Source organism: Ranitomeya variabilis, chromosome 2 (assembly GCF_051348905.1).
Source record: "Ranitomeya variabilis isolate aRanVar5 chromosome 2, aRanVar5.hap1, whole genome shotgun sequence".
Classification (NCBI taxonomy): Eukaryota; Metazoa; Chordata; class Amphibia; order Anura; family Dendrobatidae; genus Ranitomeya; species Ranitomeya variabilis.
Genome location: NC_135233.1, coordinates 383614147 through 383627678, shown reverse-complemented (window position 1 = coordinate 383627678; position 13532 = coordinate 383614147). Strand labels below are relative to the sequence as shown.

The 13532-nt window shown below is 40.7% G+C and overlaps 1 protein-coding gene across 3 annotated transcripts in view; it reads right to left on the bottom strand.

Moving 5' to 3' along the window:
• Positions 1 to 13532, bottom strand: part of GABBR1 (gamma-aminobutyric acid type B receptor subunit 1) — a 123352-nt gene that overhangs the window by 61144 nt on the left and 48676 nt on the right. For all 3 annotated transcript variants that reach the window (XM_077286292.1, XM_077286293.1, XM_077286294.1), the window contains 7 exons: positions 5231 to 5391; positions 4292 to 4426; positions 3137 to 3307; positions 2422 to 2523; positions 2086 to 2151; positions 1290 to 1481; positions 963 to 1205 (listed from right to left, as the gene is read on the bottom strand). In XM_077286292.1, coding sequence (XP_077142407.1) covers positions 963 to 1205; positions 1290 to 1481; positions 2086 to 2151; positions 2422 to 2523; positions 3137 to 3307; positions 4292 to 4426; positions 5231 to 5391 — 1070 coding nt within the window. The remainder of the gene's footprint in view (positions 1 to 962; positions 1206 to 1289; positions 1482 to 2085; positions 2152 to 2421; positions 2524 to 3136; positions 3308 to 4291; positions 4427 to 5230; positions 5392 to 13532) is intronic.

Here is a 13532-nt window from a genome sequence, read left to right as displayed (position 1 = left end):
GCACAGAGATCGGCGGCTGCATACGCCACAGGGATGATTTATTCCCAGGCACAACCAGACGGTCGGCAAATGCATGTTATAAAGAACGGATCAATAACCCAGAACATGCAGTTTTTGTGACTTATTGATCCATCCATCATGGAATTTATGTGAAGAATATAAAAAAATGTGTGTGCACTGACCAAGTCTCTCCGCACAGTCATCTATCACTTCTATGCGGTTTTTATAAGAGAATTTAATTGTGGGGCAAATGCGCAGTGTTCGAATGTAGAATTTTTTTCTTGGTCTACAAATATGAGAATGTAATCTAGGAGTAAGCCGAGCATTTGGGCCAAAGGGCAGTGTCCAGAGGCCTGGCAACTGAGAAGGCCCATTGTTCCTATCGTCTGAATAGCCCAGGTGGTCCTAGGGTTGCCCTGTTCTTGGGTGAAGCAATTTTGGAAAAGGATTATTGCCTGTTTACGTATGAGGGAAAATATATGCTGAGATCACTACAGATGCATCCAGCAAACCAACACTCGGGTATCAAGAGTATGTTTTCCTGGAGAGAACCATTAAATGTTAAAAAATGGAACTAATAAAACTAAAGAATTAGAAATCAGCATGGCTTCAGAAATGTCAATGAAACCTTGGACTCCTATGGCAAACATGGCAATATTGACGTCCTCATAAAAATCGATGGCGCTTGAATAGATGCTAAGTAATCATCAGCTCCGCACAATACCATGAAGTCAAGATGGGCGCCATGAAATGCCATAGTTTAAACTCTAATGTGCCTATTTGATGATCATGGCGTAGAAGATTGTGCTACATCATTTGGCAGTCCAAGATCAAAGCACATCTTCAATTCCAATGAAGGAGACATTATTTCTCCGCAAAACATGATGCATATAAAGAGATAAGCATGGAAGAGAAAAGCCTCAATATAAAAAAAACAAAAATAATGAATGGAGGAGACTCACTGAAACGCCATCAAAGGAGGATGAATTCATGGCCTTGTAGATCTCCCGGCTGATGTTATCATTGTTATAGTTGAAGTCTTCTAGTCGGAGACCTTTCTTTGATAACTCATAAGCTGTTTTATTAAGAGCAAGTGCAAGCGCCCAGATAGCATCATAAGCAAGAGGAGCCTCCTGAAGACCTCCGACCCCTTCTGGGTCCTTGCCAAGACGTTTCTGAAGCTTGTCCATAAACTCCTGGGATGTCTACAAGAAGAAGACCACACTTGAGTCAAAAAGATTGCAGATTAGTTAAAGGGTAAAATAGAAGTATATGGAGGCCATAGTTACCATATTGGATATACCACGGGTATTTTCTGGGTTCAACATGACTATTTCTGTGGTTACATGACCCTCAACAGCCCGAGTCATCTCCTCCACCGTGCAGTTTATAGCTGGATCCGGTGTCTTGAACCAGTTATCGGCATACCAACCAATCAGAAACCAGACGTACTTCTTACCAAAGAGACGCTCTTTGTAGACCTAAAAGAAGGAGATTTTTGTTTTAAATTTAAGACAACTAAAAAAAGGCTATGGTTGAGCAAGAATAAATGTAGGAGAAAAAAAGTGGACTACACACAACTCCAAAAGAATAGTCTAAACAAAGTTCTTAAAGATCAGATTTTGAGAGCTAAGGTAAATAACATGACAAAGAGATGAAGGTGTTGACTGACTTGTCTCCAAATTTTCCCCAGATTTTAATCCAATTGATTATTTTGTCATGGAAGCCACACCGAGCAACACACATGGTACCTACAGGACCTGCTGCTAGAATCTTGGTGAAAACACCACAGGACACCTCTAGAGATTTTGTGATGCCCATGCCTCAAGTGGTGGCCTACTTAATATTGGGTATTTAGTTTCAATGTATTGTCCGAATGGTGTAAACATTATGTTGTCAGGATTTTTTTTTTATTTTTGGAGGAAATTCTCTTATTTTCTTAAACCATACATACAGAAAATTAAAGAACTGGAGCTACAAGAAGGTGGCAATGTGGAACCGTATCAAGATAAAGACAAAAAAAATTTTGTTCTAATAATAACCAATGCAAACACCTCTCAGGAAATAAGTAATGTCTAATTTTACCTCACAAAAGACCTTCCGTGCCTCGGTTTCATAGAACAATCCAACGATTATTCTAGCATCTTGTCTCTGAAATATAAGATAAGAATGATAAGTTAGAAGCTAAATATTGGAACGAAAAATGAACAGAGAAAATGAGTAGAGAAAGCGAAAAGAGACTGTCACATGGAATAGGGCTGAGTACAGTCATTTAATTATCTTTATTGACCAGGTAAGGAGTCAATTATTGTGCTCCAGTCCTACCCATTGACCAAAAGGTGAGTCTCCCAAAAAGGACAATCACTTCAAATTCCTGTCAGCAGGAAGTTCCCAAGTGACAATGAGTACGACAGTCCATACCTTGAGATTTTTCACTGGAACAGTGGGGTCAGAGAAGAAGCTCTGGCGGAACGTGATTTCAATGCCGGCTTCCTTCACTCGTTCCTCTAGGTCATCCAGAGTCTGGACAGAAAGGGAAGGAATTAATCAGCAAGGCCAAACGAAAGGTGGAACACGTATTATAATTACAATGGCCTGGGGGACTATTCAAGAACAGCTTCGGACTATTAAGATGATAATGAGCTTCATGATATTATAAGACGGCCACTGTGATACGTTCTCACTTAGATTTGAAGCCTTGGAGATCTACCGATGCTTCATTCAAATTTAGAAACACTGAGGAACTTTAGTGGCTAAATAATTTGGACTTAATTATTTTTTTAATATCGTGTTCGTATAATTTCATAACAGCATCTAATAAAACTTTAGGGGTGGATAATGGCACATTGGGCTAGCATTCATGTTATGTGTTTAGGCAGCTTTGGACCCTCAGGCCAGCTGCATATGGTACTTGGCAAGAGCGGGATTCACAAGTAGGTTGTAGCCACCCATAGTGAAAGTTGGTGGTACTTTTGGTAGTATAACATGTAAATATTAAAATATGACTTCAGACTTTTTAGACACAAACATATAAAAACAAATGTAGAATAACACATTTTTAAGGATTATTTCCTCTAGAGAGACTTGGGTTACACAATGATATTTTTTCTGATACTTTTTGGTAATCTTTACTCACAGAAGTAAAGACCTCAGTCGTTTGCTGAATGGTCGCAATCTTAGTCCATCCCCACTTTTTGAAGAGTTGGACCCTGGTAGGATTGTGCAAGGTTGCAGATGGATGTGTGCGGAAGAAGGTCGGGAATCTTTGACGGTTAGAGAGCGCCGGTGAACTGGAGCCATAAGAAAGCTGGAGGGTGAGGAGATCAATTATATGAGATTATCTATACTCATCAGAGGTGTTGGAGAAGAGAAAGAGAATGATTATGGTTATGGTGAAGAGTAAAATGGTGAAAATGAGAGAAGAAAGATAAAATCAGTAATAACACATCGTTGTAGAATATAGTTAATATAGTGAAAGGAAGTCAGTGAGTAATCGAGTAATAGGAGAGCAAAAAAAGAAAAAGAAAAAAAGGAAAGAAAATAGAGAAAGAGAAAGGAAGAAATATCGAAAAAGAAATAATGAATGAAAGGAAGTCAGCGAATAATCAAGGAATAGGAGAACAAAGAAAGAGATAAAGGAAAGAGTGACAAAGGAAGAAATAAAGAAATATAGAAAAATAAATAATGAGTGAAAGAGAGAAGAAAAAGAAAGAAGGAGGGAGAAGAAAAAGAAAAGAGAAAGATCAAAATGGAAGAAAAGAGAAAGGAATCTAAAAAGACAGACTGATTGTAAGGACGCAAGGAAAGAGATGAAGAATAGTTAACACACTGTAAAAAAAAAAAAACTAGAACAAAGGCAAAACAAAATGATGAGATGTGAAGAATACCATAGAAAGTACGAGGAATAGTAGGAAGGTGCAGAGGGATAAATGGGGCTGTCTAGGAGGCAGCGGAAGATAATGAAAGAAGAGTAGCGGGTGACAGGGGCTAATTAGGGGCAGAAGAACAAGAGCTAGAAGAAGGATGAACAAGAGAAGAAAAATAAGAGAGCAGCAGACTGGAGAAAACAAAAAAAGAGACTCAAGATAAGGAGATCAGAGGAACCAAAGAGAAGATCAGTGGAAGAAGATCAACACCAGTGGTAAACCACTGAGGATGGACGGGAGCCCAGGAGAAGAAGAGAAGTGGAGGAATGTGGGAAAGAAGAAGAAACCAAGAGACCTGGCGGCTGTAGGGTGAAGAAAAGAGGGAAAACAAAGAAAGTGCTGGAGTTGCCAGAGAAGCTCCTCACCACAATGAGATGCCACATGCGGGCTGCTTCCGCCACCAGAGTGGAGACACTGCTGCACCCTGGCATCAGCATGATCTTTATGGGGTCATTGTATAGCAACTCATACAGGTGGCGCGTTGCCTGGCCGGGGTCACACTGGAGAGGGCAGACAAATATGAGATGGCAAAATTAGAGTCGAAGCTCTGACTGTCACAACTAAACTGATAGAAAGTGGATGATGAGAGTGCTCTCCCTCCTCAGCCTCTCCTGCTGCCTTCCATCTCCTGTTTTTGTCTCTCTCCCCATCTGTCTCTTTCTCTCCCCCCTCTCTGCCCATTCCTCTCTCTCACTCTCTCAATCTATCTCTCTTCTCCGGAATATTTTACCCTTTCCTCCGTTGCCGTGGTAACAGTGAGAGAGCTGAGTGGAATAATGAGAGCGCAGGGGGTAATCCTGTGAGAGAGCCTGGCTGCACCCCCTGCGCTCTCTCTCCCCCCTCAGAGATAGTCTTAGTAAAGGTCATACAGTCTGTCCAAGCCCCCCTGTGGTGGTCTCACTCCTGTCTCTCACTTTTCCCCTGCGGTCTTCCATCCTGTCACTCTCGCCACCTCCTCCTCCTCACTTTCTCTTTTGCACTTTTGTTCTTCCTTCCTTCTCACTTTTATTTTGGCATCTTTTATTCTTTCTTTGCTTTATTTTTTTAGTCACTGCTTAATGAAGGTCTCTCCAGTAGTGTCTCTTATGGTCAATGTTCACCTCTGTCACCCACTGCCTGTCGGGATGTCCAAGACCGGACCGTACAGGTGTTATATACAGGTGTGCCACAAGAGACTGGTAACCAACTATCATCACCATAAACCCTTCACCCACCAGCACCACCACAACCACCTCTGCCACCACCACTACCAATACCACCGCCATCACCACCAATACCACCACCACCCCATTACCAGCACTCACCTGGCTGTCATGGTGAATAAGTCTAAGTTCATACTCCGGCAATATATCCCTTCTGTTGTTGACGTCCTCCAGGGCCATCTGTGCGGCTGGGTGACAGGCCTGTCCCCCAGGCCATCCCCCACTCATAGGGAAGAGAGCGCCCACGTGCAAGGCTTTCTTACCTGAGACCGCATCACAGAGCAAGAGAGTCAGCACAGGCACACAGAGAGACAGAGACATGGCCAGTGGGGGAGACATCATCATTGGGGAAGTGGGGAGAACAAGGGTAACAGGAGGCCGGAGAGATTGGGTATAGGGGGAGACATCGTATACGCAGATACAGGGAAAAGAAGTGCGAGAGTGCAAGTGATGGGGACAAGAGAAAGCAAGCAAAACACACCAAAAAATATTAAACAGATGGCAAAGACGTTAAAGCACAAAGATCAAGAGGAAGCAGAAAGAACAGGTGGAATCATGAGACTGACAGTCACACGAGAGTGCAATTAGACTGTCAGGAAGGAGCGATGTACAGAATGGAATGACTGGGATCAGTGAATGGAAAAGAATGTAAAAGAGAAATCCAGAGAGATAGCCAGTGACTAAATTAGACAGGCAGTGTCAGTGTGCAGCAAGACAGCCCACGGATGTGGCACGAGAGCACCGCAGCATCTGCACGATTCCTGATTTAATTCTGCAGTCTAGAGAACGACAGAGAGATGGAGAGAGGGAGCAGGAGGAGGAGACGCAATGATGTCACCCACGCCGAAGGGAGCGAGGGATTACAAAGAGAATGGGAAATGAGAGAGGGGGGAGAGAGAAGATGGGTCTGCGATAGGGGCAGAGGGAGAGCAATGGATACAGGACGGAGGTGTCAAACAGATGACAGGTGACGGCGAAGAAGGGAGTATGACACCATGCAAACGCAGGTAGCAAAACATACAGAGACAGATGTAGCAGTGCGAAATGTGTTGACTAACTCTTTGCAGCTACATAATTTGTGCATCCTTCTTTCTCTCCAAGTTAAGGTAACACAGCATCAAAAATGTCATGATGAGTAATGACAAACTCTGCTTTGGTATAAACCTATTAGTGCAAAGACCAAAAGAAACAACGTAAGCCAAGAAAAAGCTCTAAAAATGTGGTACAGAGTAGATTAAATCAACATAAAGACCCTGAGAGTAAAGACTAAGCCCCCAGAAACACAGGAGAACCCATAAAAAATTAAGATACATAAAGATGAAACTAGGAAAAGCATACAAGTCACTAAAGATATGTTATAGCCCTCAAAACATTGTAACATGGACATCAAGTAGACTGGATCCTTGAATAGATCCAGAAGAACCTTCCCCTTCACTTCTCACCAAGGACCAGACTAAAGCTTTATCTTATTTTGGGCACTTGGACAAAGAAGGAATGAGGAAGAAGACACAACCAGAAAAATGTTCACTATACAAAACAGAACTGATTCTGATCAAACGAAGGAAAGGAGGAAATCGTTATCCAGGGTTGTCCACCGATATCCAAGACCTCAAGAAATGACACAACTTTTAAGAGACTCCAGTACCTGAAATACTATATTCAGACACAATATCCCATAACCAACTCTTGAGACGTTAGGTCTCCAGAAGGAGTTGAGTTGTGGATACTCTCAATATAAGAAATCATGAATAGACCATTGTAACATCTGAAGACAGATGAATGACCAATCTGGAGAAAACTTCACTCATTTAGCCACAGTGGAACTAAGAAGCATTAGAAGACAGGGCAGAGATGGGAATGTGACATAGAAGAAACTAAAAAAAAAGATGATTGTGGAAAAGAAGTGGAAGAGTATGCAAGACAAGAAGACGTAGCGAGAGAAGACATGAAACAAGAGGAAATCAAAAAATGAGTGGAAAAAAGAGAATTTCCAGGAAATATAAAGGAGGTAATGAAGCAAAACTGATGAAAAACGAAAAAGAGCTAAAAGAGGTAGTGTGAGAAAAAAAGGGAGAGCAGAAAAAAATGGATCTTAATGATGTAGAAGAAAAAAGGAGTGAAAAGGGGAAGACAATGTTGGAGAAATAGAGAAAGAAGGGTTAAGAACAGGAGGAGAAACAGATAGAGAAGATGATGATGTTGATGACGATGATGAAAATGAAACGAAAGCAGTAAAAGTAAAGGATGAATGAGGAGAGGCAAAAAGGAGAAAATGTAAGGAAAAATAGGAAGGCGAATAGGATGAGGAATTGTGGAAAGAAAGAGGATAGAAAGGAGGGAACTAATAGGAGAAAAATAAGAAGCAGATGAAAGAGGTGAGAATAGCATGAAGATAAATAACTAATGATAAAGACGAAGAAAAAGATGGTAGAAAAGATAAAAGAAAAAAGGATTGAAACTTAAACTGGGCAAATAAAATTGTAAATAAGTGGATGAGAAAAGGAAGATGGATGATAAAAATAAGAAGGGAAGGAAGCGGAAGAATGAGAAGAGTAAGACAAGGAAGAAAAAAGGGAAAAACAAAAAGACAAGGATGAAGAGGAAGAAAACAAAAAGAGAAGGGAATAAAGAAAAGAAATAAGAGAAAGATGGAGAAGAACGAGAGGCGCAAAAGATTAATGAAGAAATGGAATGAAATTAAAAAGATGCATGGAAGCAAAAATAGGGAGAAGTTTATAAAGGGAAGAAGTGGAAGATGAAGAGTAAAAGGATGATAAAATAAACAAGTGGAAGATGGAGAAGAACAAGGGAACGATAACAACTAAAGGAAAAAAAGATGAAGAAAAGGATGAAATAACAATAGAGCAAGATGAAAAAATAAGAGTGAGAATGGTGGTAGAAATATTCATATATTTGTAGGAAATCGTAGAAATCTTGATCCTGAAAGTTCAGGAAATCCCTTCTGTAAACACCAAGAAGCTAATGCCAGATGTCAGTAAATAGTTTACATGATTCTTGGTAAAATATAGAAGAAAACTGTAAAGATGAGGAGGATTGACCATATAAGACTGCAGAGATGTAGGTGTAAGACAAGGAAGACAATTCTATGTCGAAGATGGGGAAGGGTCTGGAGTGGTGGGTAACCACGAAAAGAGGCACGAGAGAACCACAAGAACAAGCACTGGCGATACAGCAGATTAAAGAAGTGACGGGCCTGGAAGTATCTGCTCCCCATACATGTGTGCCCCCTCCCAATCGTTCTCCTTCATTCAATTTGTATTTAGGTCAAAGGGATTTTTGCAGAATCTTCTACAATCTCTGTACACGGAGAGAAGTAAGAAGTGTTACTGGGACAAGACTAGAAAGTGATGTGGGAAAGAAAGACGACCAAAGAGGACCTACCAGTCAGACAATACCAGTTCTCCAAATCCTGCTGGGGCTTGTAGTTACAATAAAGAATGAAGTCTAGTTATCTTCAAAAGGACATGTCCACAAGAAAAGATGAGGGAGAGCAACTACCGGGAATCCCACACAGTCACTACCCTGACAGCAAAGTCATGGACATCACAACATGCCAAATACTGCTGTCACTTTAAGTGCTGGCGATCTTATACCAATGTATGTCTACAGGGGCAGCATTATAGTAGTTATATTATTGTACATAGGAGCAGTATTTTAGTAGTTATATTCTTGTACATAGGGGCAGTATTATAGTAGTTATATTATTGTACATAGGGGCAGTATTATAGTAGTTATATTATTGTACATAGGAGCAGTATTATAGTAGTTATATTCTTGAACATAGGGGAAGTATTATAGTAGTTATATTCTTGCACATAGGGGAAGTATTATAGTAGTTATATTCTTGTACATAGGAGCAGTATTATAGTAGTTATATTCTTGAACATAGGGGCAGTATTATAGTAGTTATATTCTTGTACATAGGAGCAGTATTATAGTAGTTATATTCTTGTACATAGGAGCAGTATTATAGTAGTTATATTCTTGTACATAGGGGCAGTATTATAGTAGTTATATTCTTGTACATAGGGGCAGTATTATAGTAGTTATATTCTTGTACATAGGGGGCAGTATTATAGTAGTTATATTCTTGTACATAGGGGCAGTATTATAGTAGTTATATTCTTGTACATAGGGGCAGTATTATAGTACTTATATTCTTGTACATAGGGGGCGGTATTATAGTAATTATATTCTTGTACATAGGGGGCAATATTATAGTAGTTATATTATTGTACAGAGGAGCAGTATTATAGTAGTTATATTCTTGTACATAGATCAGTATTATAGTAGTTATATTCTTGTACATAGGGGCAGTATTATAGTAGTTATATTCTTGTACATAGGGGATGTATTATAGTAGTTATATTCTTGTACATAGGAGCAGTATTGTAGTAGTTATATTCCTGTACATAGGGGCAGTATTAAAGTAGTTATATTCTTGTACATAGGGGCAGTATTATAGCAGTTATATTCTTGTACATAGGAGCAGTATTATAGTAGTTATATTCTTGTACATAGGGGCAGTATTATAGTAGTTATATTCTTGTACATAGGAGCAGTATTATAGTAGTTATATTCTAGTACATAGGGGCAGTATTATAGTAGATATATTCTTGTACATAGGAGCAGTATTATAGTAGTTATATTCTTGTACATAGGAGCAGTATTATAGTAGTTATATTCTTGTACATAGGGGCAGTATTATAGTAGTTATATTCTTGTACATAGGGGATGTATTATAGTAGTTATATTCTTGTACATAGGAGCAGTATTGTAGTAGTTATATTCCTGTACATAGGGGCAGTATTAAAGTAGTTATATTCTTGTACATAGAAGCAGTATTATAGTAGTCATATTCTTGTACATAGGGGGCAGTATTATAGTAGTTATATTCTTGTACATAGGGGCAGTATTATAGTAGTTATATTCTTGTACATAGGGGTAGTATTATAGTAGTTATATTCTTGTACATATGGGCAGTATTATAGTAGCTATATTCTTGTACATAGGAGCAGTATTATAGTAGTTATATTCTTGTATATAGTGGCAGTAATATAGTAATAATAATTATCATTATTAGAATTGGAAGGACATGAAATCTCTGCTCCATCATTGGAGTAACTGGTATTTAGTAAAAAAAACCTGTGATTTTAATATTAGCTTTGACTGGAATTACCCTTTAAACCATTAGAGGAACTCTCCATTATAGAGCAGTCCTTGTGTGCAGAGTCGCTCCGCTCTACTGTCTGCCATTCCCCGTGCGTCACACAGCAGCAGGGGTTAATTACTAATTAATCACTGAGACATATTTGCTGCGGGTTGTTGAGTGCTGCTTTACAGCAGAGAGGTGAAGACCACAGGCAGCCATGTTTGACATTGGGGGGTGTAATAACCGTCCGGGCTGGGGAGTATTGGGCCTGTAAAATGGCTTCTAGTTCTGGAAACTGACAGCTTTTGCAATGTGTGAGTGACACTGAGTGCTGCCAGCGTGTTACACACACTTAATCTGCAGACAATAAAACACTAAAAAGCATTACGTGACCTGAAAATGCACCGGCATAAAAATGAAAAAAAATGCCCTGGTACCAGTAACTGGAAATGGGCCACATGCCGTAGAAGCCGAGCAGCCGAGTGCTCAGCTATGAAAATCTGTCCCTGGATGGTGGAGCAGGAACACATAGTGATACCGACGCTCTCCACAGGAAACACATTGGCCGCGGGTGCAGATTTCTGCCATAGTGGGCCTCAATGATCAAAACAGAAAGCAAAACTGCCTTTTGTTGCTCGTAGCAACCAATCAGAGCACAGCTTTCATTTCCCAAACAGCTTTGGTAAAATGAAAGCTGCACTATGATTGGTTGTTGTGGTCAACAATGGCAGGTCTCCTTTTAGACAAGGGATTTGCGCCAAAATTCAGGTTTTTTTTTAGAGAGATTTATCAATGAATTCCTGGTGGATAGAGGGTCCCATGTTTACGCAGAGTCCAATTCACTTTTGATCTTCCTTTCGCAACTTTCAAGAGTTCTTTCGTCAACAGCGTTATATCAGGCTTTTTTTTTTCAGGTTTGAGCTGTAGTTTTTATCATCACCATTTTGGGGTTCTTATGATCTCTTTTTATATATATTTTTTTTAGAAGTGACCATTTTAGTTCTTTTGACTGCTGACCATATGGTGTATTAGTTTGGACAGTTACGTATGATGTGACACCAAATATGTTTATTTCTATTTTTTAGGTTTTATTTAGATTTTGGGCAAAAAAAAATATATTTTTTTTCTACATTCTTTATTGGACTTGAACCAGGAATGACTACATCGCTTGTGCGATACACTGTAAGGGCGCAGTCACACAGCCGTATATATCAGATTGAAATATGCCCGCAGCGCACGGACTGGCTGGTAGCTCTCCTGAGCCAGGCGTGACTGCTGCATGCATTTCTGTGCAGCTGTCACACTCGGGAGAGCCGCTGGCCAGTCCGTGCATTCCAGGCAGATTTTGGCCCGATTTATATGGCTGTCTGACTTTGACCCAATACGGCAGAGTACTGTAAAATTACCGGTCTCCCATGAAGACCAGCCACTCTCTGAGCTTCGTAGTTGTTCAAACTTGACATTTTTTATGCCCCTCGCTGCTACAAAAACCCATTGGCACATTGCAGTCATATTGTGGAGGAGCAGATGGACATCAGAAGAGACACCTCCTTCCATTTTCAACATTTTTAAATGCCTTTGTCACATTTGACTGTGGCATCTAAGAGGTTAAACTGTTGCGATTGGGTTTCGGCTGTATGACACAGCTCTGAAGCCCGCTTCACACATGTGCACACACCCGCAGTATATTTATGGTGGAGGTCACAAATTCAAACCGGGTTCTTTGGAAGTCATGGGCCCCGTGCACTAGCCTTGGCTTGTCAGGTGCTGGCATCGGCCCTACATTTTACTCCTAATGAATATGAAGCACCAGTCTTATAAATCTTCCATTAGGTGTACTGGGCAGGGCATAGGGGCAGAGAACAGGCAGGTATTGTCCATGCACCTGCAGTTAAAAAGGTCTGAAGTGCGATAGACAGGGTCGTTTCTACAGTTCAAGAGCACAGGTTTCAGTCTGAGGGCGTAATGCATGGGAACTGTCAGATATGATGATTTTGGGTTGACGTCACCTAAATGGTTGGCAGCTAGTCCCATTTCTGCTCTATGTATTATGAATACCATAGCTCAAGTAACTGCCCAACCCCCAATTAAGTAACTACTCTCTCCCAAAAAGTAAACAACATGAACGGTGGTCTTCCTGCTGAGGCCACCAACGATCCAATGCAACAGGAACACAAGCCCAGAAGAGAACACAAGCCCAGACCAAAAAGTCTTCATGTCAGGGCTCCTAAGCAAAAGGTGTATGTCCTACTTGCCCTAAAGCACACCTGGTCCCACATCTCCAAGTTTGAGGTTCAGTTTAGGGGCAACTTTCTCAAAAATTGGTCAACACTTTTTGAATAATTTTCTTTGGGAATATTTTCCCCCACTGTTTAGATCACAAAAAAATAGAGAAGTCCAATCCAACACTGGGTCTATGTATTCCATCGGAAGACTGGGGTAGTCAAGAAGGGTGTAATAATATTTGCATTGCAGGTGGTGGTGGGTTAATGGCAACCAACTTTAAGGGTGCAATTAGCACAAGGGGTGTATTGAGTCTCTGGGGTGCAGCATTTGTGTGTATGTAGAGGTGAAGTAATGATCAGGACGCCATACACCAGGTCTTGGTGTTTTTGCAGCTCTATGATTTCGAGCTGAAATGAATCTTGGATTGTGATGAGCAGCTCGATTTCATTGGTTCCCCCGCGCGTCATCTGATACTGCAGCAAAAAGCTTTAAAGTCCTGGACTTACTGCATTATATCCAAGTGTAAGAACAAATGTAATGACATTAAAGCAGAAGTTCTTAACCCCGTCCTCCCAGGGACCCAACCAGACCGATTCCCGTACTGCAGGTAAGCTCAGACCAATGCATTTAAAGGGCAAGTCCACCAAGCAAAACACAGATTGTCCCTGCACAGTTTGCACCAGGAGATCCCTGCACTGCAGGTCGCTCTTTCTTTAAAAATATTTATATACATTTTTCCAGGATTCTCAAAATTTCGTGATCATGTTAGGTGGAGGGAAGGAAGTGACTACCAGTCTTGGTGCTGATGATGGTGCACAGACAGTTTGTTGTCACTTGTGCAGTCTCCATAGCTGCCAGCATTCGAGAGGAGGGGTAACAGACTCAAGCATCAAATTTCCATTTTTGCAGAGCTGTGATGACTAAAACAAAGGAGTTGGATCCACAAGGATCTCCCTAATTCCCCACATTTAAGAAAAAATAGCAGAACTGTGTGAAATGGTCCAG